The following is a 27,291-nucleotide window of genomic DNA, read 5'->3' as shown; positions in this document are numbered from 1 at the left end:
GCCACAAAACTCTCAGCCTTAAGTATTTTCACATTCCTGGACTATTTACTTTCTTTCTCCATTATTATCTCTATCTGGAGAAGGAAGAAGCGAGCGCAGTATATCACCAGCGTCCCTTATCTCTGTGCTGGTCTTTTCTCATCCTCACCTGATAAATTCAGAGGCCTGCTTGGCAGTTTCCCCACATTCAGTTTCACTGATCTCTCGTCCAAGTGTTTTGGAAATGCAGTAGGTTTCTGTCACGCCCTAGACTTGATTTTAACAAGTTAAATGCAATGCAAAAACCACAAAGGCGCTCATTTGAAAGTCAAAGGCGATGGACGGGAAGAGTTTTCTGCTCGCTGAGGAAGATAAAGAACAGTGGAGCAGAGCAGATCCTCACAACAGCAGGGTTATCAGCGTACATGTTACCAGACTGCTCAAGGCCTCGGGAGACACAGTTTAGGATACAGTTTAAATAACTGGAGTTTTATTAGCTGTGTGTGTGTGTGTGTGTGTGTGTGTGTGTGTGTGTGCCAAGGCTTCAGATGTTTGATACATGAGACTTGCAAAGCGGCGATGTCTAAACTTGCTGCGGATCTGTTTAAATCATGTGACTGAGGACGTTTGAATGTGCCTGCTGCTTCTTTCCAACCTGCGGCTGGTTTGAACTGGTCTCAACCACAACATCCTCTGTTGCTCTGTTGTAAAAGCACATCCTGCACAGTGGTCCAATTACAGAGAGCGGCCTTTAACACCTTCGAGTCTCATGAAACCTCGTGTCCTTCTTGCTTTTCACTGGCTTTCATTTCCTTTCTGTTTGTGTATTTCCTATTTTTATCACACGTTATTCCCACAGCAGCATCCTACACTCCCAAATATGCAAAGAAATAGCTAAATAAACTCCAGATATCAATGTTTTGTTCATACATTTTTCTTGATTCACATTGTTTTCTTACATTTTTCTTACTGACAGCATCCTAATAAATGATAATAAATAAATAAATAAAATACAACATACCACACTTTGTTTGGACAAAATAATGAAGCCCTGGATGTATCCAACACTGTCCCGTGTTTATATTTATACAGTTTAATGTGATTTTATTTGTAATCCCTTAAAGGAGCAGTACTGGTATCTAACGGTGATGACTGCAGATTGCAACCAGTTGAAACTTCTCCGTTGTACAAAGCGTGAACTCTCGGTTAGGATTCCTTAAGTGTTTACTGTTTAGGAGCCGAATTGACCCTTCGCAAATCCCACCCCTCGAATGCAGACTGGCTAATCATAGCTTAGCATCAGACAGCTCCAACAACAAGCTGTGCTCCATTCACTCTAATACAGTCGTTTCAGATTTCCTTCATTTTCAGGCTGGCTTTGTGGATTTGGAGCTAAATGTTGTGCCTGGGGCATGTTGTGTATTAATGATACTCATTACCTGGAGAGGTTGGAAAAAGATATACGTTTCTTCCCTGTTCCAAAACCAAAATCAAACCCTGAAAAGTGTAGGGTTAGCTAGCTAGCTACTGAAGATATAGCCTACTGAACGTATACACATGCTGCTTTTGCTTTCTAATGATTATAACAGTGAAACAAAGACCGACCCTGCTGTACAGGAACCAGTGAAGGGAAGCAGGGAAACTTTGCTGATATTCAACCAGCTGTGTGTCATTACAGTGTGTGCAGATGAATGCTGTTTGGGGCAAAGCCAAACACTGTTCACCTGCACACACTATGGTTGTTTCCCTTTATATTCATTGTCTTGTGTGGCGATCAGCAGTGATGTGGTGGTTGACTTTTACACTGTGATCTGTAGCCTATAGTTCGGCTTTAGCTTCTAACTATCTTTGTCTTTTTAACCTGTTGTTGCTGCTGAGTCAGTTTGACATCCTGGATGTATCCTTCAAACACAGACTGTAGACCCCTCTGTCTGCTTCTCTCTGGAATCACTCTTTCATTTTCCCAAAAATATATTTCTTCAGGTAGTGCAGTTCATTACAGTGTGGGCTTCATGCTTACTGCGACAGCTTGACGGACCAATACAAAGGGGCGGGGCTTAGCGAAAGGTCGGTTCTCGTCATTAATCAAGTAAAAACACTGAATACAGCAGTTTCATGATGCAAATAAGTGTTGTCAGCTCGTCATGGAGGGACTGTTACTTACAGTGGCCAACGCAGAAATGCAAATGTCCCTTTCTAGAACTAGTGTTTAGTTTGTCTGTTCTGAGCTACTGTAGAAACATGGCATTGCAACATAGTGGACTCAGTGGACGAGGAATCGCTCCTTGTGTAGACATAAACAGTTAATTCCAAAGTAATGAAAACACAATTCTTATTTTCTGTGATTATACACTAAAGAAAACATATTTATATTCCATTTTTACCAATATATCCTCCTAAATCCTACACACTGGACCTTTAATTTAATTCAAATGTTAAGTGCAGCCGCAGAATGATGGGGCCTGGTAAGGTAGTGAAGTACAATGATTTTGGAACCGCTTCTTCAAACTATAACAGAGCAAACAAAGTTAAGATGGACTTGTAGGAAGAGTTGATGGTTCACCTTTGAGGAAGGAAATCTGAACCATGCTGCAAGGAGTTGCAAAGACAAGTCGGTTTATTGTAATTTGTTTGTTTCCATATATTTGTATTTTATCATGTACTATTTTCATCCAAGACCACTCTGGGCAGACGTGTTTTTCACTTGTTGTGCTTTTAAATTTCTAATAGAAATCATCAAATCAAAGCCATGGACTTGAATCTCTGGACAGGGTTGTCCACATACTTTTGGCTACATGGGGTATGCTGTGTTCAAAGCAGTCAATGTGCTCCAACTGTACTTCTTTCTTTATAGCGCCCCCCTTTGGCTGAAACTGGATCATTGCAGCTCACAATTAAGACCAGAGAAACACAGTTTATGTGTGCATAAGACAAAAACACAAATACAAGATTTTTAAACTTTTTTTTAAATATTATTTTAATACTTTTCTTAAAAAAAGATGTTGTACTCCATAATCTGAACAAGATGAATCTATTGACCTCAATGCCTCACTCACCAACATACCAACAGGTTGTTCTGGGGTAAAATAAATCAAGAGGAAAAAATAGCAAAGGGAAAAGAGAACAAAATAAACTCAAAACAATCAAATATGAAAAGGGAAAAGAAATGAATGAAACATTAAAAAAAAAGAAAGAAAAGAAAGCGATTATAGAATCGAAAACACTCACAGATCTCTGGGCCAACCTACGGAAACCGAGAAAACCTCCCGCTTCCAGAAAAACACAATGGCACACGACATCCCAAAAACAGATTATGGACGATGAAAACATTTTTAAAAATAAAAACTAAAAGACAAGAGAGACAAACAAGAACCTATTATACAGACTGGAGAAGCTGTGAGGGAGATAGTGGTGGACGAGATGGCTAAGAGAGACTAAAAACATGTACATGATGAAAGGAAATAATAAAAAAAGAGAAGATGCAACTAATGAAAGAGTTAAGTGCAGCTGCAGAATGATGGGGCCTGGTAAGGAAGTGACGTACAATGATTTTGGAACCGCTTCTTCAAACTATAACAGAGCAAACTGCTGCGTGACGTCGGATTTAAAAAGGGGATAAAGGAAAATTAAATAGCAATAAAAACATAGCCTTTAATATAAAGTGAAAAGAAGATGCATTTTACATGTAAAAAATGTGAATGAACTTTCAGCACTCAATAGATTGGTTTTGGCATAGAGTTGAGAAAAAAAAACAGAAAAGGTATGAGAGAGAATAAGACAGACGAAAAACAATCCTCTCAATAGAATCATAAAAAAGTTTTTTTTCTTCTTTACAGTAAATTCTACAAAATCAAAACCAGAGCTCAGAGATGAACACAGAGACGAGCTTTGCTCCCCGAAATCCAAATTCCTCTCATGTTCGTTTTCGTTGACGTTTCGTCGTATATAATATATATTCATGTATCTATTTATATATATAATATGTATAATTTGTAGGGTATGATTGTTAGTTTACAGGCCAGAGCGCTAAGGCAAAGGACACACTCTGAAACTTTTAAAATGCCATCGTTTCCCTCCTCATCGCCCCCCGGATGTTCAACAGGTTGAAGCCTCCACCTCTCCAATTAGTGACTGAAGAGAGAGAAACAGAAGGAGGTGAAGGGAGGAAAGATGCCTTACAAAAGTGTGTGAATGTGGCCGGGGTGTTGCGTTCCCACTGTGTCCTGAGAAAACAACCGACTCTCAGATGACCACTGGACCTGACAAACTAGACCACACCAGCCCGCCCCCCCTCCCAGTTAAAGTCCAACTTAAAATAAAATAAAAACAGAGACGAGATTAGGAGAGAGGAAAAAACAAAAAGTGATCTGTCCATTTGTAATTTGTTCACCCGTTCCTTTAAAACCCTCTTCTCTTCTCTTAGACATTAGAGAACAAGGTTTTTCGTAAATTTTCCACACAATTTCTTAAATTAAATCCTCTTCGCCGCCATTATTTTATTTTAAAAATGTAAAAGTTCTGTCCCCTCCTTTTCATTCTGCCTTTCTCGTTTCCCCTGAGGGAGCCGACTATCTGATTATTTCGCTCTCCGTTTTCCACCTGTCGCTCCGGGAGACCCAGAACCAGCAACCATAACGCCAAGCCAGACACCAAAACGTATCTGAGGTTGGAGGAAAACAGGGCTGCTTATTTCAGTTTCACTTCCCCCCTCTCATTCACATGACACAAGCCAGCTGTTTCAACTACTGAGAGAAAGGGACAGTTACTATCAAGTCTGTGAGTGTGTGTGTGTGTGTGTGTGAGTGTGTGTGTGTGTGTGTGTGTGTGTGAGTGTGTGTGTGTGCGAGTGTGTGTGAGCAGCGACCGTGTATATCAGAGCATCGTGGTTTATATGCATGTTTGTACTGATGTTATTTACGTATGTGTGTCTATAGGTCCGTCTCTCACTCCTATCATCTGCTTTTTCCCTTTCAGAACAGATTCTCTTCAAAAATGGCCATCAGGTCGCTCTGGAAGTTGATGTCAATGGTGTCGGCCATCTGCAAGACAGAAGAGAAGAACAAGAAGTGTTAAAGACTTGGTTTAGAAATCAAGAATTAGTGTTTCCTTTTTTAGTTTTGTGCGTACCGCCTCTCTCCTGCGCCTCTCCTGCTCGCGGCGGCGTGCCATCTCCCTCTGGTCGAGAGTGTTCTGCGTCGCAGAGGAGGGTGTGGGCGGCGCCTGTGGCTGTGTGGGTGGGGCCTGTGGGGAGTGAGTGGGCGGGGTGGAAGCCGGAGGTGTGGGAGCAAGCGGTGACTGTTGCTCCTGGCGACGGCGGGCATCTTCTTGCGCTCGACGAGCTTGCTCTATGGTGTCCTCGTCATCACGGCTACTACAAACAAAACAAAAAACAGGAGTAAAAAGTGAGACCCCGATCATACAGAAGGTGTTTCAGCGTTTTTGCCAGAGCGCTCTGAACTCCATGACCTGAAAAAACTTCAACTCAAAGCGGAAAAGCGCCCCACGCCATCTCTTTTTTGGGTCATCTTTTTTCCCATTGTCTGATCGGATGATTTGAGAGGCGGGCCTTCTGTGGTGGTCACGACAAGTTTACAGTTGGTAAACAATGGAAGAGAAACTTGTGGTAGTAGCTGCTGGATACCCAGAGCTATACAGCCCGACGACAGACAGCAGATTGTCAGACTGCCACCAAGTCATCTGTAAATATGCCTGGAAGCGTCCATCATGGAGGAGAAGCTCCTGGACCAACCGGTGGTACTCCCCATGATCCACCCTCTTTTTTAGGGTCTCATGTATCCACACAGATCTCTGTTTCCCTGTGCCCAACAAACTATTTGCTGACAGCCTCTCACTCTCAACCAGAGCTACAGCAAGTACCCTCTGCCTCAACATGTCAGGAACTAGATACTAATTACTGTGAAATTAAAAAATGGTAGATTGATTACACGGGAAGGTCAGTGTAAGGATGTGATGGAGTGGTTGCTGAACCAATACTGGGTTTCACAGACTGACACACAGGGCTGTGAAGGTATGGATTTTACTACTAATGCTTACTTACTGTGGTTAAAATGCAACATTACACCATGGTTTGAAAGTTAACTGCCTACACAGAGTGTTACACTCATGTACATCATGAATTTAACTGTACAATTCTCTGACTTATCAGTGAAGTTTAAGAACTACACTGCAGACTGGATGTTCCTCTCTCAGTGACAGAGTAATGTGACGGCTGACGCAAATGAAAGGGTCCAACCTGGGTTGAGTACACATTGGCAGGTCTGCCTCATGGATGTGTGGTATGAACGGTCATCACTGCACTGCATTTTAATGATCATTTGGTCACATCTCTGGCTTGCGTCAAGCCCCAGTTTCACTCCCTGTTCCTCTTCTTATATTTCTCATACTCATACGCCTGCAGTTACATCTAGGAACTTTTGTTTCAAACAGCAGGACACCTTTAGTGTGGAGGACTGTGATGTTTACTACAACTTCGGTAGTATCTGCTGCCTTAAGCTTGCCACACAGCTCTGCGCAATCACCGGAGCAGCAGCTCCAGCCTCTCAACCTGACTGTGGCACGGCAGCCTTCACTGCTGACAGGCTATGTCTATATAATATTTAACAAAATAAAGGTGCAACCAACTGAGAAAGTTGTGGGGAAAAGTTAGTCTGGAGTCCTGTCTCCTGGAAATCACTGACTAAAAGTTGTTTTGGGATGTATAAATAGATCCATTTTTCAAAGCACAACAGTTTTCTTTTAAATTTTACACACTGCAAGCAGCTTTTGCTTTACAGTCTTTCAGTGCAGTATTAAAATACAACTCTGATGTGTCGGCTGATTTGAAGCTTGAAGAACTTGAGTTAAAAGCTGCAGATGAAAGTGTGATTTGTGGGGAATGTCTAACATTTTGAGCTGCGTAAACAATGAGGGCACATTTATGACCCTTTTTCAAAGTGAACACGCAGTGACACTGGACAAGAAGTTCACTGAGAGGATTACCTATCTCAAGGAATGTTCAAGTCTCCGAGTTGTGTTAAATTCTTTACTGAAATTAATGAAAAGCAATCACTGCTTGGAAAGAAAGCAAGGCATATATGAAAAAATAAAAAATTGAAGTACTCATAAAAAAAATGGAGGTGGCTCGTTGAATGTGATGATAACTGGTGTAATTTTCAAACCTCTGATCATTTCTCAGGAAGTCTCTATATCTCCTTCTGAGACAGTGACTCATGCTGATGACTCATTACACACTTCTCCTTTGTCCTCACACCTACCGTAGCTTTTCTTGCTCTCTCCTGGCCTGTTCAGCCTGTGCTTTCAGCTGCCTCTCCCTCTCCTCCTTCTCCCTGGCGGCCCGTCTGAACTGTTCAAAGCTGTCGCTGGAGGAGCGCACGGAGGACGCCGGCGTGGACTGAGACCTCTGAGCCAGGCTGGCCCAGGAACCCATGTTCTTTAACTTCACATCCTGCGAGCAGACAGGAGACAGAAGGGGGTCAGAGAATGACAGCAAACAGACGAACCAGAAGGAGTTGTATGGATCTTCTCATCTCTCACACTCACACACACCTGTGTCTTCTTGGGAGCAATAGGAGTTTTGGGCTCTTGCTTGATTTTGTTGTCTTGCTGGGAGCAGGGTGGAGCTGGGGAGTCAGGGAGGCGAGAACTTGGGCGAGAACCATCCAATGGCTTCAGGTCTAATCCTGAGGGAGACATAAGTGGGGATTAACAATACATACAGATGTAACTTAAATTATCAGAGAAAGGATCATAAGCAATAATGTCTCCTAAAGTAGCTGTTGATAAGTTTGGTAGGAAGCACACAAATTTTTCTGAATTCAAAGTAACAAAAAGAATGACACGCCTTTGACTGCAGGTAGCTTCTCGTGCTCTCTGACATGTTCTGACACCTCACTCAGCTCTGGTAACCAGAATTTTGATAAAACAAGACGTTGCTCTCACTGTGTTTGCTGTCGTGTTTGTGTGTGTCTTGACGCATGGCAGGGCTGAACGGCGAGGGGGGCAGGACTGGCGACTGCGAAGGCTTCTCTTCTTTGACTGCCACCAGGTTGGACCTCTGCTCCTACAGGCAGACACAGAGCACAATAACAGACTATTATCAAGACTCAAAAACAAAACAAAAACATGTTTTCAGCATTGAAATTGAGGACTTTTATTAAACCTTCAACTGGCTCAAAATACACCCATGTAAATGAGGCACAGCAGATTTTTTTTGCGAGCACACACAGTCAATACACACACACAGCATTAAAATAAAGGCGCTCGCTCACATGTTTCTTGGTCTGTGAAGGTGACTGCTGTCCCATTGTGTGGAACTGAGGCATCTGAGGAGAATGCATCATCAGGGGAGAGGGACTCTCACGCAGGCAACCTAGAGGAACAGAACAAATATTGCAAAAACTCCTCTTTTTAACTCACAGCAAACATTAAATGTGCAGTACCAGGTATGATAAGATTACGTCTAGTGATTCCAAAACATAAGGGTCAATTTTGTAAACAGAAATAATCTCAATCTCAGAATAAAATGATCCAAAAAGGCATAAGTGCTTTAATGTTAAAGTACTGTTTACCACTGCAGAGAATACTGCAGTGCTTCAATAGAGACCATCGGCTTGTAGGTTGTAGCTGTCCTTTTTGAGGAAGCTAGCTTGCTCCACAATGTAGCCAGACGTAGGTATGACACAATATATTTAACCTAAGTTTTACTGTCACGGACGACAAACAAGACAACACTGTGCTGTATGTATTAAAAGTAGAGCCCCACTTAGTTCTCCCTGCAAATGCTTTGAGTATTTGGGTGGTGTTTAAGATTTAATTGTACTACTTTGCTGCAAAACTGTTCACTTCACTTAGTCTTAACCCCCATCAGCAACTGTTTATTACCTCCACCACGGAGGTTATGTTTTCGCTGGCGTTGGTCTGTTTGTTTGTCTGCAAAATAACTCAAAAAGATCTGAACGGATTTTGATAAAATTTTCAGGAAAGGTTGATAATGGGACAAGGAACAGATGAAAGGTTGAAGTGAAGTGGATAAAATAATAAAATGGCGGGAAATCTGAGCTGCTTGGCGGAGGTCTGCCCTCTCTGAGTGCTTTTCTAGTTTATAACCTGTATTCCTGCTTTTACTTCAAGGAACAGTGTGTAAGATTAAGGGGTATTTAGTGTCATCTAGCGTTGAGGATTGCATATGGGAACCAGGTCAAACTTCTCCACAGAGGTCTCTTCCTCTCCAAAACAAACAGACCCGATGATTTAAACCAATAAAAACACAGAATACACTGTACAGCAGATTCATATTACGAATCAGTGTCTCTCCTATAATTTTCAGCATATCGGAAATGGGCCACTAACCCAGCACCTGCCAATGTGCGCTCATCTTCTTACTGAAAACTTTTTACTGTCAGAAAAAAAATATTTGTGGAACAGAAATATATGTTTTTATTCACTCTGATTATTATAACCTCTACCACTTTATAGACTTCTTACCTGTTGAGAAAGGCTCTGCTTTGCTGCGTGGCGATGGCTGTTGTTGATGTTGCATCTGTTGTACCTTCTGCTGCAGGGCCACCCCCTTCTGCTGCTGTGACGCTGATGTATGTGTAGGTGGGAACGGCTGGCGCATGTGCGCGTGGCCTGAGCTGTGTCTCTGTGTCAGGGCGGGGGTCGGGGTTGTCACAGCCTGTGTGTGCATCGACACCATCAGCTGAGAGGCGCCCTGCGCAGGCGAATGCGTGTGCGTATGCAGCGGCTGCGTTGGCGCGGTGGGTCGGGCCTGGAGTGACTGCAAGAAGGTGTGAACTTGACTGAGGGGCGGGGTTTGAGAACTGGTGGGAGTTGGCTCTTCGTCGTCCTCCAGCAGGGCTTGGGGAGGTTGTGCCGAGAGGGTGCCCAAGATGCCGTGCGACGGGGGTGAAGGGACGCGGGGGCGAGGAACGGGCTGGGGCAGAGTGAGTGGAAGAGTAGGCTGAAGCTGGGGCGAGGTGGCTGGAGGCAGGGAGGGGAGCGAGGACGCGGGGGGCTGTGAGGGTTTTGGAGGAAGTGCTGCTGCTCGGTTGCTAGGTCTCGATGGTTGCTGGGGAAGAGCATTGTGGATCGCTGCAAGAGAGAGAGATGGAACATGGTCAGCAGCAGAAGTAAAATGAATAAATTAATTGCTCTTTAAAGGGCGGACTTCCATAGTTATTTTTTATTACTGCATCAGAAATGGTTTTAAAATGAGTTTTTCACAATTATTTTTGAGATATTAAATCGTGCAACAAAAGTGGTTACTGTGAGTCAACAGATTGATGATGGAAATAATCACTGCATGCAACCCCAAAATGAATACTGTCAGATTCTTGTCCATTTCTAAAATTAACTACACAGACAGAAGTTGAACTGAAGTCACATACCTGGTGAAGGTATGATAGGATGTTGGTTTAGGAAAGGGTGTGTCTCAGTGGGCGTCTGGCCGGTGGGTGTGTTTGCATTGAGGAGGCCAGACACGACAGGTGCACCAGCAGTAGTAATGGTTGGATTGGGCTCTGTGTTCGACTGCGTCAGATGAGGGTTCATGAACTGAGCCAGAGGATCAAATCCAGAGCTCAATAGCTGTGAGGAGTCTAAAGACTGAACAGGAGGAGGGGGGACAAACGGTGGTTTGGACTGGACCACTTGAGGCTGAACCTGGGGCTGAGGCTGAGGAGGGACTGGGCCCGCTCCGCTACTGTGGGTCATTTGGTGCAGCCTCTTGGTGTCTTTGTTAGACAAGACCTTCTTCTGCATCTTGGGAACCAGCCCTGGTGGACGAAGGTATACAATACATACAGAGGAAATGTGAAGAAAGCTGATATGCTGAAGAATACTGTTTCTCAAAAACAATACCCTGACGATGTGTGTGCACGACGTTACCATTCTCAGAGTCTTCACTGTCAGAGGAGTCACTGCTGCCTGAAGATGAGGATCCTGTCTTCATCTTTGTCACATTTGTCATTTCCAGAGACTTCTCTACTGCAACAACACACAACCGAAACATTCAGCAACCATTCTGAAGAAAAAAGAAAAACACTGGGGAAAAAGTCTCATTGGGGAGGTCTGTGCAGTGATTCCTCACATTGATTACATTCAAGTAAATGCAGGGAGTTATATTCCTTTACAACACACCCGATGGCTTGTTAATAGGGCCGTTGTACCTGGATGAAATCAAAATAATAATTTAAAGCAAAAGTTTGACATTTTGAGAAATAAGCTTATTCGCTCTGTGGTGGAGAGTTAGATGAGGAGATAATACTCAAGATATCAGGATACAGCCAGGACAGAGCCAGGCTAGCTGTTTCCCCCCATTTCAGATCTTTATGCTTTGTAGCCAAATCCAGGGTGTCTACAGGTATCAGAGACTTTATTCAAGACATTTTTAAACCAAATTTAAGACAGATTTTTGGACAAATCATCTTTATCTTAATCAAGCACTGCAGGTGAGTATAAAGCCAAGTAATATAGCCTATATCTAGCCCTGTGCAGAGGAAGGTTTTATGTGGGAAAATAGTTATTTGAATGTTTCAGCTTGATTAACAATTTGCCATCAGGTAAGTGCAAATATATAGTAAAAGACAGGATTACATTCAGTAGTAGGTTTTATAGTTTGTAATTATAGAAATGAGGACTTTCACACAGAAGAGCCTGAATCATGTTGAGAATTTTTTTTAAATATATGGATAAATGAAATGAAATGAAATGTTTGTGGAAACTGAGACGTCAGAAATTAAAGACTAATAAATGACTTTTGAGGATTAATATTTATAAATTGAATTAAAGATATTATAAGACAGTTTAAGGACCTGTAGACAACCTTTTATAATTAAAATACAGATATGAAAGTAACATTAATCTTCTTATCTAAAGGTGTTTTCACATATAGTCCTTTTTAAATGAACCAAACTCAGTCCTCTTAAAGTGCACCAAAAAATGGACTGAGAGAAAAAAGACTCAGTTCTTTTTGTGTTCACATTATCAGTACATTGAAAAGAGGACTCAATTCTCTTTCTGGCAGCTTCAGCTCTGATGAAGCCTCAGTCCTTTTTCTGTTCACACTATAGCCTATGTATCATATATACTGACATAGTTCTGTTTTCACTTTGACGTGCCACTGCAGTGCGGTTATGAAGCCCTTCACTTTTAGATGAACTTAAAATTGGACACCCGTAGTGTTTCTGTGCTGTAGACTGTTGCCATTTGATGTATTCTACAGTCTACGTCTGGAGACGTGCAGTATCTTTTGTGGACCAAACTACTCCTCATCCTGAGTCCTTGCGCACGTTACAGGCCGACGTAGTTTCCTCTGTTTTTTTCAAGCGTCCCAGTGCAATAGCATGTGATCTAGAGGGCTAAACACAGCAGCAAAGAGCAAAGTGAACCTGAAGCACTTTGTATTCACAAGGCACAGGTAAAGCGAACTGCACCTTGTAGCGAACCGAGGGGTCTGAGTTCTTACATCTGAATGTATTGTCCACATAAGCACAAAAAAATGCAGAATCTCGGCTCTGAGTCCGTTCAGAGGGCTGAAAAGGACCAAGTGTAAAAACATCCTTACCCTCCCAGAGAAAGCAAACAAGCATATTTCGCAAACTATTTGCAAATATTCCTTCAACATTTTTCAGATAGCATCATACTGTACATAACAATATAGCAAACATGTACTTAATTAGACGCAATGTTTTCAAACTGATGTTCAAGGAAACCGTGTTCCAGCATTGTCTGTGACATGACAGCAAATGTGTAAATGAAAGTGAAACTAACGATTGTGTTTGCTTTGATTCACTTATTTGGATCACACAAATCGCATTCACAAGCAGTCGATCCTGTGGGATGTATAACAGGATTAACAACTCTTTAAACAGTATGTAGCCTTGAAATGTTTCTCTGCCAAACAGTGACATCGCCTTTAATTGAGTGGTAGAACAGGACCTTAATGTGCTATGACTCAGGTGAGAACTGTCAGAATCACAAAAGTCTCCTGACAACCATACAGGAAGTGCTGAGCACTCATACAAACAGCCTACCTGACGGCTTCTTCTTCTTCTTGAGGCAGCTGGAAACGTATTTCTCCAGCTCTCTCAGCGTGGAGGGCTTCAACGTCTCGAAGTCGATCTCGATCTCGTCCGGGTTGGAGTTCTTCAGCGAAGGCTCACGCGTTTGGATTATGTGCACCACGCGGCCCAGTTTGTCACCGGGCAGCTTGTTGATGTCCAGGCTCAGCTGGCGCTTCTCCTCGTACGACATCGGCTTGCACCTTTCGACTGACACGCCCCCAAATGCTTCTGGTGGGGAAAACATAACAGCAGGTTGATACTGGGTCATGGTTGAGGACACTTTCAAACAAGAAATCCTGCTTAACACATCTCTCATTACCTATTTCATCTTCTGCTTCAAGAGAGGCCGAGGGGACGAGAGGAGTTGGCACAGGCTGAGGGGGCGCAGCTGGACGACTGTTTTTAACTCCTTCTTTCTTACTGTAATTGTAAAATGATAAGATTAGCTCCAGCTGACACAGCTACAGTAATATTATTTATCTTATTGCCTCTGTGACACCTACCCCGTCTTTTTTCGTTCCTTCTTTCCAATTATTGGATCCTTGCTGCTCTTGCTTTTCTTAGATGTCTGAAGCATCACAGACGGAGGCGCCTCCACAGGTTCCTCAGATCCCATCTTCTTCTTGTGCTTTTCTTTCTTCTTCTCCTTCTTCTCCCGCTCCTTCTTCTTGGGCTTGCTGGCCGGGGGCTGTGAGAGTGCTGCCAGCTGTTCATGGACAGCTTTGAGCTAGAGGACACAAACACACACACACAGTGGGGGTCTTACGAGACGAAAAGACAGCATCCTGCACATTTGCGTCTCCGTGTCGCAGCATTCACCCACGTTCGGCAAAGCTGTTCTGCGTGGCCCACCCACCTGTTGTCTCATAAGCCTCCCTCCCCCTTCATTTTCCATCCTCTAACCTGTTCCTGTAACTCAGCCAACCGATGTTGCCTTTCGTGTTCTGAGTCTCCTCCCGAGGACTCCGATTCGGACGAACTGGAGCTGTCGTCTTCCGAGACAGCAGAAGGAGGCGGGGCTTGTCGAGTGGAGGGGGCAGGGTGGAGGGCCGATGACGGGGTGGGAACAGGGGCGGGTTCCTCTGGCTCATCAGGCATTTTGGCAAAGCGCATCTCAAACACGTCCTGTTAGGATAGAGGACATCAGGACAAATTGTGAACGCTACATGAAGCACAAACCAATACGTTCAATACATACATGGGAACAATGAGCGAGGGTATTTCAGAACTGGATCTAAAATGGAACCAGTTAACAGTTCCCAACCATTCACACTTTTATTCTAGCGGTAGTTTTTGTCATAATTGCTGAAAGTTTTACGATATCCACATAGTAGTATGAGACAGTCTGTGGAAAAAATCATGTTCGTCTGCCTCCTCATAATGCTTCTAATGGCTTTACAGCACATAAATGGAAACAACCAATCAGAGCCATAGGCCCTTTTTAGATAGGAATTGTACAAATCTGCAGGAAAGCCCAATCAGTCTTTTTTCAGCATTGGCAGTATAAAAACAAAATCGGGGAATGCAGCAAAATGCCACCTGCCTACTTTTGTTTATACAGAATGCGCCTTTTTCGGGGCAATGGGGGGCGTGAGCAAGTAACAAAACGTGTAGCTCAGCATGTGACGTAAACAGTGATGTAGGAGGGAAGCTGCGGCTGGTCAGTCCTTCTGCGATTCTCTCGCTAATTCCTGCTATCAGCTGTTTCCTGTTTATCCACCGCCAGTGGGTCACATGGGCAGCGTCATCAACAGCTCCTCCCACAAGTCTTCAACAGCCCCTCCTGTCGCAGAAGGCCGCCTAGGTGTGTTTAAACTACGAGGCGGAAAATTTGGCGCCTCGGATCAACTCGCCAATCCGGCTGTGTGTGTCTAAACGCCCCCAAGCTGACGGCCCAACATTCACAAAAAATCTGGCAGTGGAAAAGAGGCTAATGAGTCATTCATGTCAACCACTGCTCATGAACTATAGCGCTGATCAAATATGAATCAAGATTCTGTTATTGTATTGTGCCATTTTCCCAGGCCAGATGAGATATGTAATCCCTCCAGTGTGTTCTGGGTCTGCCCCGGGGCCTCCTACCGGTGGGACATGCCTGAAACACTTCTAACAGGAGGCACCCAGGAGGCATCCTGATCAGACACCCGAACCACCTCAACTGACCCCTTTCGATGTGAAGGAGCAGCGACTCTACCGCAAGCTCCCTCCAGATGTTGGAGCTCCTTACCCTATCTCTAAGGCTGAGCCCAGCCACCCAATGGAGGAAACTCATTTCGGTCGCTTGTATTAGAGGATCGCGGATGTTGAAAACAGTAGAGCCAAATTGAAGCACCGTGATTCACATGCTTACAGTGTGTTAGAGACAGTGGATTTTTAATGGCTGATATAACAACGATAGTTTGGATCAGGAAAAAGCTGATAGCCAATTAATCAGCCAATAACACAAAAACAGAAGTTTCTTATCCTTGTACCATGTAGGTCTACAAGGAACTTATGTGGCCTGCTCATAAATGACAGGTAAAATCATTTTTATGTGGGACTGCACTTGAACAGCATGAAAACAGTCTACTGTCCGATAGTTTCAGCAAAAATGACAAAAAGTTATTTTTTCTAAAAGTTACCAAGTGTAGCTTTAATTATGTAAACACAAACAACTTACAAATACATACACAATGCACATACACAACAGGAGTGGAAGGTAATCTGACCCTGGTCATACAGTGTATATAATATTCATTATGGATTGCACTACATGTGTGACATGATGATTACCTGTAATTTGCGTGCCATGTTGACCACATCATGGTCCGGGGGATTGTACTTGTAACAGTTGGAGAACATCAACCGAACGTCTGCTGCAAGTTCTTGAGGGTCTCTGTATTGTCTGTTGTCTAGCTTTTTCTGCAGGAGACAAACAAACGCACTGCCGTGAACAAAACTTATCCAAATTCTTTAAAATGTATTCTTTATTTGTTGAACCTAAAAAAAAGCTGTGCCCTGCTGAATCAATCAATCAATCAATTTTATTTATAAAGCCCAATATCACAAATCACAATTTGCCTCACAGGGCTTTACAGCATACGACATCCCTCTGTCCTTTGGACCCTCACAGCGGATAAGGAAAAACTCCCCCCAGAAAAACCCTTTAATGGGGAAAAAAACGGTAGAAACCTCAGGAAGAGCAACTGCTGAAGGAATGGAGTGTATTTCAACCTGGATATTTTCTTTGTACCAACCAAACGGCATCTATAAAGTTGACAAGTACCAAAAAGAGACACTGTGCTTTGTTAAAATATGGATCCTTGGGAAACTAGCCTTGAGCTAAAAGGAATACAAATAAACCTCATTTTGGCATGTGGATCAAAACCTAGGTATTGTCTTGGCAGCTGAAACTGCTCCATTACATGATAAACCAATCCTAATAAAATCACCTTGATGGTGCTGAGATCCATGGGGTGCTTGATGATGTCATGGTAGTCGTGAAGGCCAAGAGCTTTTACATCAACAGGCTTGTAGAAGGGCCAAGCATATGCTACATGTTTCTTAGACAGCATCTCTCTGACGAGGCGTGCGCAAAAACGCAACTGATCCTGTCGCTTCTGCGTAACTGTCCCTCCCGTCTCCAAACCGCCTCCCAGGTGATGCTGAGAGTCCGGCTGCGAGGTGTCTTTTTTGGGTGTCTTAGACGGGCGGCTGCTCTCTCGCCGCGGCCGAGTCTCAGCAGAGACGGGAGATGATTCACTGAGCTGGTCGTTGGCTGTGGGTGTGGTGGTGTCTGCTTTCCTCTTCTGGCTCTTTCTTTGCTGTTGGAACATCAGAGATCAGAGGTTAGAGAATGACAACACATGAGCTTGTGATTAATTATTAATAAATAATGACTTCTCCTTACCTTGACGAGGGCGGGGGAGCTCTGCAGCATCGGGGCAGGATGGAGGCCTGGGTGTGTCGGGGCTGGAGGGGGAACAGAGGTCATGCCCTGGGCCAGGACGTCAGGTGTTGAGAGGGGAAATGGGGGACCCAGATGGGGTGCGTGGGAAGCGGGTGTAGGAGGCACACGTGGGGGCTGAGCCTGGGCCAGAGCCATGGGCAGAGCCAGAGGCTGAGCCAGGGACAGGGCGGGAGGGCCTTGAGGGGTGGGTGCAGTCCGGGTGTGTGGGGTGGTTGAAGGGGATGAAAAGCCCCGTGTGTGTGGGGTGGTGGAGGGGGACGATGAGTCTTGGCCTGACTCTGACTTGCTGATCACACCTGGAAGGGAGAACATAAACACAAGAAGATCACAAAGATGAAATAAAGGATAACTACAATTACCACCTCGCTGCTGTCCACCTCCGCGAACCATTCAAGTTACAGTTACAGAATTCTTGTGTAACCTCTTCATGAAAATGGGGTGGACATGAGGTCCCAGTGACCTTGACCTTTGACCCTAACCATCAAATTATATTCAGTTCATTCTTGAGTCCAAGTGGATGTTTGTGCCTAATTTAAAGAAATTCCCATAAGGTGTTTATGAGATATTGTGTTTGCGAGAATGAGATGGATGAGAGGACAACTCAAAAACAGTATGCCTCTGGCCACAGCAGCTGTTGGCACGGAGACATAGAAACACTTATCCACACCTTTAGCTTAAAACTGTCTGAGGGACTACAAAACGTTCAACAATGGTGCGACAAGCCTAAAACAATCAAGGTGTAGCTGATGAAGAGGGAAAACAAGTACAGAAAGCATAAGAACTGTACATACAAGCTTGGCTGGTTAGGTAAGTACCATTTACTTGGAACAAAAACAATCACACCTGTCATAACCTTTGCTTCTTAACAGAGGAGGGATGATTTAAGGCAACAAATACAGCACTGACATCCTACAGCCCATATTACATCCTTAACTCATACCTCCTTCTCGTCTGCCTCGACGTCCCTTGGTGACCACAGTGATCTCCTTCTCCTCCTGCGGCATCTCTGTGATCTTGTGGAGAAAGACTTTTTCCAAGGCCTCCGCCATTAGGACAATATCATCCCCAGGCTAAACACACAAACACATACACATTTTTAGATGGCATGAGCTCTTTGTGCAGATGCTTTCCTTGGGAAGGAAAACATCTTGCTTCATCACCTAAATTCCAAGTTCAGGGAAGTCACATGAAACCAGAACTCATGTGGCTAGTGGCTGACCTTGTTGTAGATGTAGCAGTTTGTGAACATTGTGTTGAAGTCTTGGATGCACTCCTGGGCATTCCAGTAGTAATTGTTCTCCAGACGTTTTTTTATCGTGCCCATGTCCATCGGGGTCTTGATGATCTTGTAGTAGTCCTTCGGGGAGAAGGAGAGCAGGTAGAGAGTATTAGATTTTTATCTTTTTCTGACAAAAGAATGTGGAAAAAAAGACGAAGTTTGCTTTGTCAAAACTATCATTTATGAGTTGAACATACATGATTTATATCAACCTTGTCACCAGAACACCAGGTTAGTTTTCGCCAAAATTTCGCTCTGCTGTGCATGTGTTGTGTCCAACTTTAGTGTTGGCTAGTTTGACCATGAGATGCAAGTGACAGCTAGCTTGACAGCAGTCTTTTTCTCATCAGCAGAGCTAGATCAACTGGTCCTCCTGTGCCTTTGGGGTGGTCCATGGGCAGCGTCGGATGTTTCTGCATCAAGCCAGCCGTCACTTACATCTCCGTGGTCAAACCAGCTGCCACAGACTGCCCCCGTATTCTAACTACATCTGCTTTTCAAAATAAGGTTTTAAAACAGTGTAAATACTACATGGGAATAAGTGAAACTGAATTATTTTCATGGTATTGAACGTTGTTGTCAGGCCCTGCAGTCATGCAGAAGAGGCACTTTTAAAACAGCAACATTAACCAAAAAACTAAGAAATTGGACACATGCCAGAAGTGACACAGGAAATGATGTAATACCATGCATGAGACAGAATTTTTTGTTGTCATTGGCACACATGTTCACACAATAGCCGATTTCCCCATCTTTACTATTTATAGCCTGGCTCTCCTAGCTGCAACAACAACTTTGGTCCATATTGCGGATGCAACATGCAGGCTACAGTAAAACTCCTATTGTTGCGGGCGACCCCGCCTTCAGGTTTACCCTCAACCTATGCCTTGCACTCTCATTGGCTGTAGCTTGCTGACAGGTCCCTGAGAGGTCCAGATATATAGCCTGCTAGATATCTAGGAAACGTCTTCAATGCATCTGTGAGCCGAGTCTTTGAAGCACAGCCAACGCCGATTTGCTTCTTATGTGAGGCTTTTGTTTTGGAGCTCCATAAACTGTTAGCGAGTGGAAAATCAGGGCTTAAGTCAAGTAGTGTGGACTAGATATGAGGAAGCACGTCACAGCTTTTTCTGGAGAATCAATTAAAAAAATAATTTGATAGAAATTCTGATGCCATCAAAGTGTTTCTGGACTTTCACTACAGGCACGCAAACACACAGACACACGACTCACAGGTAAATTGAGTTTGATGGCATCTACAGGAGCTTGAAAGGGCCATGCAAAGTGGTGTTTCCACAATGTCTTCAACACCTCTTTAAGCAGGAACTGAAAGAGAGCACAATCATACAAAAATCAATTAATTCAAGTCCACACACCAGACACAGTTTACACATGTACAAACACACAAACAGAAATCTCCGTACCTGTAGCTGGTTGGTCTGTCGTTTGGGTCTGGAGGGGTTCCATGTTTCTGGGGGTGGAGGGTTGAAGGAGAGAGTCGGCGGGGCAGAGGGAGGGTTCTGGCTGCTGCCAGCCTCCAGTCCGTCTCCCATCGCGGTGGTGGGTTGCAGTGACTGATAGGACAGTTTGAGTAGATAGGACCTGGCTCAGGCAGGTGGGACCGGGGGAGACCCCCCTCAGGCCATTACACTCCTCACTCAACTATCTGAAAGGACAATCAACAAAAGAATCATCACGGCTGCCACTACTGTTACCATTACTGCGCTTGTTAGTGAAGCCAACTCTGATTCAGTGTTCTCAAAATACAAACCACAACCACATCTCAAATCTGAAATAAGCCCATAACCACATCAACCCAATATTAAGCAGTTTCCTTCACTCTCAGTCTTATTGTCACTCTGCAGTGTTTGCATGTTGCTTTAAGACTACACCTTCAATGGCATCGGGTATGTGAGAGGGAGACAACCTGGCGAGGTCTACACCATCTCATCTTTGGGATTGTAGCTGCTCTGAGAACAACTGAATTTCTCTTAATGTGGTTGAAATTCTCTCCCTTGTTGTAGTTCGTCTTAAAAAAGGCATCATGTGCTGAAGACACACGTCTCTGTTTACATGCGCCAACAAATGGATGAATTCCAGACCAATTACAACCTGTTAAATTGATGTCAAAAGCTCAGCATAAATACTGACTCATGGCGTAAGATCAAATAAAGACTGTTCACATGCAGCCTTTCTGCCTCATCAGATGGAAGTGTACGTAAAAAATGTAAACATATTACAGATTTCTACACTTCTACCACTCGAGCTATGAGACATTAGGTATGAGTATAACGCTATCAAAATGCAAAAAACACTAACTCTGGTTTACAATAAGTCATACTGTATTACATTAGACTCAAAGTGCACAGATAGTGTGAAGCCACTAAAAGAAATAACAGTGCAGGTGACTATACCACGATGCTGTTGCATGTAAATCATCATCAAAACTTAAGTGTATATCGGTGAACATCCTGTGTTAGCATGAAATTTCCACAAGATATGATTTCTGATCCTTTATGTTACTGTTCATTTTGATGTACAGCAGATACCTGTATTTGTTATTGAATTGCAATACAAAAATATCAATATCATCTAGCATCCCAATAATGTTCAAAATGATCTAAGAGCTTAATACGAAACAAAGAGGCTGGACAAAATAAGGTAAAACCTCACGTTCATAACACACGCAACACTCAGATGCTGTCATATGTAATAATGTATGGCAGGGTGGAGAGCAGAGACTGAAAGGAAGTTGGAAGAGAAATGTCTCAAGCTTTCTTTTTGAAGATCAGTTGCCAGGTAACATTTGAAATAGGACATTAGTTATAAATATGGATGACACAATTTTAAAACAAATAGAAAACAGCTGAACGTATGCCATGAAAAGTAAGAGGCTGTTATTTTACTAGTCAGTACAATGTTAGTGGTATCAGATGGACGGCAAAGATGTTTGGATATCGATCAGAGAGTTATAAAAGAAGGAGCCTGGGCTGTAGGTCGAACTGCAGTGACAAAATTTGTTTTCCCAATGGTAATTGGTGAGTAATAGCGTCACTTATCAAGTACACATTAACACGCAATTACTGTGCTGGATAATACCTTTATTTACAAAGGGTCCGCCCAGTTATATCATGCATAAGCAAGGTCAGTCTATTCAACAGTACTATAGCAGAATGTTACAATTTACAGTTAAACCTCAGGTAGGCAGTTTTGTTTTGGTGTCACTAGGCAAAAAAAAACATAATTAACTTTGAGCTTATTGTAATTCAAGAGGTCTGAGAGAAAACTAGGCTTCTGCACCTCCTCTTGGCTCTGTTTTTAGGCTACAGAAAATCTAGGCTACGATGGGAGACTGGGAAGCCAATGGCAGCCAATCACAGGTCATTTCCTAAGGTATCGGGTGTTCCTAAAGGCCGTTCTAAGAATGCACATACACATGCACATACTTTCTGTAAAAGCGCTGTTTCAATGGTTGAGAAACCTACTGAGAAAGTTGCTATTCCAGCATAGGCAATAACTGCAGTTACCTACACTGCAAAGCAACCCAAAACAGGAATACTGACTTATCAAAAATATAGTCTAAAGGTCAGCCTGACAATAAATGAAATAAAACACGTGTCAATGTTGCTAATAGTTTAGCCTCCTGCGAACCATAGCCAAAGGCTCATGGCTGCAAATTCAAGTTCACATTTATGTAGCTAATGTTAACTAGATCCTCGAATCTCAGTGTGTCCCCTGCCTCGCTCCTTGCCTCTATAGAACAACGTGCCGGGAGAAGAACATGCAGCAGCTCGAGAGACGAACCTCCCAGTCAGCAGCTGCAGAAATCAGAATCCAGCAGCTCAAACCCCAGCACCAGGGGACCGGCAGTACAGACCTCCTGCCTGATCAGCAAACTTTCTGTTACTGCCATTACACAGGTTAGACCCGGCGCTGCTGCTGGCTACCAGCTCGCTGTGACACCTGGTGCCAAGGGGTTTGCACTGGCCCAATTCGAGCCTTTATAGCTGCCGACTAAAGGTCCATGACTCCGGAGCTGCTGCCTGCTCTCCTCCTGGCCAAGCAGTCCACAACAAGGGTGAGCAAAGCAGACAAACTGTGGGTTCTGATAAACAGAGACGGGCAAGGAGAGGCTGAGGGGAATGCGCTTCAGGCAATTCTACAATGAAATAAGATTTTTTTTTTTTTTTTTTTTGCCTTTTCCAGATTTATGCCTACTCCAGCTTTAATGTCAGGTAATCGTGTATTAGTAGAAAGTCTATGGAAATTTTTAACTAGGAAATAGATACTGACCAATCAAAAGCCTTAATAAGGAAAATTAATTTAGCGTGATAACATGATCAGTGCATCACTGCATTATCCAGATGTACTGACGAGGGTTGCAGCGATATACAGGCTTCAGGGTTTACCGTGATACAAAAGTTGACGGTTATCAGACTGTACATTTGCTTATCTATGATACTGAAAAAAAAATGCAACTAAACGATGAATCTCCCCTTAAGTTGGGATATTTTCAAAGGGGACGATTTATACACGTACTTCCATTAACAAAATGGTTTCAAGTTTCAATTAAAGTATTAAAACATTTGTTCAACCAAAAATAAGCCTGTTGTTTTTATTTCTTTGAGTCATTCTGACTAATAATAATATAAATTCTGTAACACTGTGAAACCAAAACGATGACTGTTCTGTGAAAATCTAATACCATTGCAACCCTAGTAGTGACAAACAAAACACTGGCAGATGCCATTTCCTTTGGCTTCATATGGTGTAAGCAAATGAAACAAGATAATGATAATAATGACAACAATAATAACATTTTACTTCACAAACTGAGGCTATTAAGTGCAGAAATGACCAAAATGTTGCCACTGGTGAGTGAAACATTTTCATTATCAAGGCCTTAGTAGACCAAGTAGTCAATTCTGACACACCTGAATATCAAAAAGACAAATGACTTTCCAGACACTCACGTTTGTTGCTATGCAGCTGCGATCTAATCCAATTGCGGGATCATATCTCAGCTGATGGGGCGACGATTTCCTGAGGTAACACTGGAGGTTTTTCAGTGACACGCTGGGGGGCAAGGAAACCACAACACACAGATAGAGGGCCGAGTGTCACGCCTGAGAGAGAGATATAAAGAAAAGATGGTGCCGGATTAAAATCGGCCAAGTTGTTTTCAACTAACCTCAGAATACACTACCAGGTAAACATTTGGCCAGGCTGTGGGTCCCTAACCCCACTATGGGTTGCCAAAGCTTCATGAGGGAGTCAAAAGGCCTTCTTGATTTTAAGAGGTTAAAGAGAACTTTTTAAAACTATATACAAATCCAAATCTCAGCCTTTCATAAATTTCTGTGAAGAAAACTAAATGAAAATGTTATTTTTAAAGTTTAGTTTGTTATTAAACATAAACTTAAAATAAATCTTTTTCTTTCTCAGAAGAGAAACCATTAACTATGTATGGTTATTAAATAAAAAAATAGACAATACAGAGAGAGAAAGAATCATATAAAAAGTTACTAAAAATATCAGGAAAACATCTTTCTATTTACAGGAAATAATCTGCTCAAAATCCATTCAAATTGCTCCTTTTACATACACACTTCCTGCAGTTATTGGGTTTACTATTTGGGTTAACTGTACAGTTTATCAGTCATTCTATACTGTTGTCGTTATGCACTGAATATTAAATGAAAAATCCATTATCATATCACTTAGTCAGGGGTTGTCAGCTTATTTAATAATAGAATTGGGTCCTTTACGGGAAAATGTTGGGAAACATTGCTCTAACCAGATCATTTGAGGCTGCACCTCTTTTCCATTCATCCTGTACAATTTTTAAAAGGGATCCACCAACAGTTAATCAGAGTTAATCAAAAAATGTTTGTGAATTTCTCCTGGGAATGACCTCTCTCTAACTGGAACTGTCCAGATGAGCTGAGACTTACACGTTTTGTAATACACGGTACACAATTCTTAACCCAAGACAGCATCTTGACCCAGCTTTGATGCTTTAATAGAGGTTTTTGAGATGTCATAACCCTTCACCTTGCACCCTATCTGATGTTTCTACACCCCTGTAGTGTAATTATCAATATGTTGTGCAAGCAAGAGACCCTTATGGATGTGTCTACTGATTCTGCCGACAATCTATGTCTTCACGGACTTTGTTATCCCAAGTTAAGGTGCACATATCATGGTTGAATATGGAATGTTTTGGTATGTTCTCTTCATTATTCCCCAGGGAATCAGGTAGAACAATGAGAAGGTTTGTAAGAAGAACATTATTATCATCATCAGTATTTTAGTGGCTCTGTTAGCTTCGTTTTCAAATATGCACGTAAAAAAATTGTTGACGTATTATAATTTTTGTGCTATAGTATACCTTGTGTGGATATATATTTTAGTTTTATGAAAAGCTAGCTGACGAGGATGTGAGTTCTGTAATTTCCACGGTCTTATGGATGCATACAGTGAACCCTGACCTTGAACCATTACTGATCTGGATGCCGTTTGATAGTGTATGTCACAGGGCTCAAAGGTCATTTTTTTGGAAGTTCTCTGACGGACAGTCTGTCTAGGTACAAGCAGAGACAAGAGCTTGTCTTCAGCCTGTCGTGAGCTGACATTTTCCTCCCTTAATAAATGCTGAATTTCCTCCACAAATACCTAAATCTTTATGTTGAAAGAAAATTAAATTTGTTTATGTGAACGCAAATATTGTGACATACATGCCCATCTTCTGCTACAGGTCCATATCACAAGCTGTTAAAGACATTTTAATTGCATCATGCTGGGAATCTGGCTCTTTCCTACAGAAACCAAAACAAATAGTGTCACATCAGATAATGAAACTGTTGTCGTCAACAAGCCTCCAGGCATTAATCTACACCACAAGAATCTAGAATAAGCTTCTTAGATGGACTGTGCATGGAAACAGACCTCTTAGTACACAATGTCCAATGTTGTGATTTATGCCATTTTAACCTGAGGTACCCTTCTACCTTACTGTTAACATATATTAATGTAAATGTGAACTGACTAGTAGACTGTGGCTGACGCTTTAGCCTTAAGGCTTTTTTAAAAATCCAACCATACCTTGAGAAGCTACACAGTCTCGACACGATGCAAATGCGTTCACATAGTGTAGAAATGTCGCAGTTAATTTAAATAAAACACCAACGGTCGAGACAGTGAAGCGAAGAAACGCGCTTTGACCCATTAATCAATTATTCTACAAAATTTATCAGCCATTTTGCCACTATTTCGTATCACGTAGCAGATTCTTCATTCCACCGGTGACGCTAGCTAGGAAGCTAACGATGCTAAGTGCCATGAATAACGTTACTTATCGACACAAGTGGACACAAAGACACATTTTTTCAGAAACAACTTCGCTCTCTACCTTCGCCTTGCTAACCTTCCATGACAGTACATCGCCATGTCCACTGTGAGCAGCTGACAGCTCCGCACGTAAACGGCCTTTCAGAATACAACTTGGACGGGATTGATATTCTCGAAATGACGTACGTCGCACTTCACATGAGCTCCTGCGCCATCGCGCGTAAACTACGCTGCCAAGAGGACGTAACTTATGTCACGAATACGGCCTACGGGGCTACAAACAAACAGCCTAGCAGCTAACTGGTTAGCATGATACCGACCTGCAGCTAACGTGCACACTGACAGCACGGAGGGTCCCGTGCCACGAAAACGACCTTAACGCGAGTACCGCGAGGAGGAAGACACAACACGGAATATGCACAATAACACCAAATCGCGCTGATTTAAAAGACAAAAAATCATCTATCTCGTGTGCCCGAACCGGTGCAAGGCCTGCGAAGACAGCTCATGCTCCGCTTGCCGAAGCGCACACTGACAGCGCGCGAAATACGCCCCCGATGTCCGTTGTAAACGTTTTACCGGATCCCCGGGGTTGTACGCTTTCGTTTCATATACCAATGTCATCCATGGAAAGGCGTAAAATGCTATTTTTACCTTCTTCAGTCGGTTGTCAGCGCTCGCAGACCTTCCTCGCCCCAAATCCAGAACAAACAGTCCCTTTCGACGTAAATGACGTCAGACGCACGGGGGCGGGTCGAAGGTGTTGTCAGCCGAAATGTCACCCGCAGCTCCGCCTCTTCCCCCGGGGCAACATCATGCAATACCTCGTAATGATTTCAGCGATACTCAGGTAGGTGTCCTCCACACAGATTGTGTCTTTGGTCACTTTGCTTTAATAAAGATGCCAGAAATAAATAAGAGAATAAAGATATATTCATTATGCATGCTTTTATTGCGGTTCACCACAAACGTGTGTGGGGTGACTGAGTGCATGTGGTGCATCGCCATTTCTATTTTTCACCTCTTGAACTCTATTTAATGTAATGACTGACATCACAATACAGAGAAAAATATATAAATATAAATAGTATGGAAATGTAAAAACAACAGAAAAGCAATATACTCCCTCAGCATTTACAACCTATTGGTTCAACATTGTATCAACCATTGGGCCTTCATTGAATACATGAGAAATATTTGCTTTTTTTTTTTTTTAAATGTTATTGGTGTATTTAAATCTATTCATACAACTTAGCAAATACAGTTACAAGGTTGATGACGTATGCTTGTATGAACTGATGTATTAAGCAATTTAAGCCATCAAATTGTCAGGAGTAAACTACATGACAAATAGAGGCATAAATATAAAAAAGTGTTTTAATAAGTGTATACATTTAGCTGACACCTCCTTTACCTTACATGTAGAGATTTCTCAGGCAGCACTCAATCTGCCATTGAATATTAATGAAAAACAGTGTCAGAAGGTGTTGATGTGCCCTTTCTAAAATCAAATCATTTCGTGAAATATTACTTCTTGATTTCCAAAATGTGTTTGATACTTGTGTTTGGGGCAGAGGGAATTGTTATGCCACCTTGTGGTCAAGAATGTGCCAAATTCAAGGATGCTGTCATGACTAGATATTAAATTA

General features: G+C 42.8%; 1 protein-coding gene across 3 annotated transcripts; it reads right to left on the bottom strand.

Annotated features, from left to right (window-relative positions):
• Positions 1-2,958: 2,958 nt before the first annotated feature.
• On the bottom strand, positions 2,959-26,386 carry LOC125885953 (bromodomain-containing protein 4-like). Of its 3 annotated transcripts, none has more exons than XM_049571821.1 (22): positions 26,297-26,386; positions 23,266-23,418; positions 19,717-19,958; positions 19,526-19,618; positions 18,233-18,370; positions 17,954-18,083; positions 16,954-17,309; positions 16,496-16,867; positions 15,837-15,965; positions 13,968-14,189; positions 13,568-13,791; positions 13,384-13,484; positions 13,035-13,292; positions 10,888-10,986; positions 10,389-10,775; positions 9,484-10,092; positions 8,268-8,368; positions 7,939-8,059; positions 7,546-7,679; positions 7,254-7,444; positions 5,107-5,350; positions 2,959-5,018 (listed from the first exon to the last, which is right to left on the bottom strand). In XM_049571821.1, the coding sequence occupies exons 3-22, from the start codon at positions 19,843-19,845 to the stop codon at positions 4,950-4,952; spliced, it is 4,107 nt and encodes a 1,368-aa protein (XP_049427778.1). In that variant the 5' UTR covers positions 19,846-19,958; positions 23,266-23,418; positions 26,297-26,386; the 3' UTR covers positions 2,959-4,949. The 3 variants fall into 3 exon arrangements, with proteins under 3 accessions (XP_049427778.1, XP_049427781.1, XP_049427779.1); XM_049571824.1 differs by having other exon boundaries at positions 5,107-5,347; XM_049571822.1 differs by having other exon boundaries at positions 10,888-10,983.
• Between the last annotated feature and the right edge of the window lie 905 nt (positions 26,387-27,291).

The sequence above is a fragment of the Epinephelus fuscoguttatus genome, linkage group LG3, assembly GCF_011397635.1.
Source record: "Epinephelus fuscoguttatus linkage group LG3, E.fuscoguttatus.final_Chr_v1".
Lineage (NCBI taxonomy): Eukaryota > Metazoa > Chordata > Actinopteri > Perciformes > Serranidae > Epinephelus > Epinephelus fuscoguttatus.
This window is presented reverse-complemented; position numbering and strand designations above follow the sequence as displayed.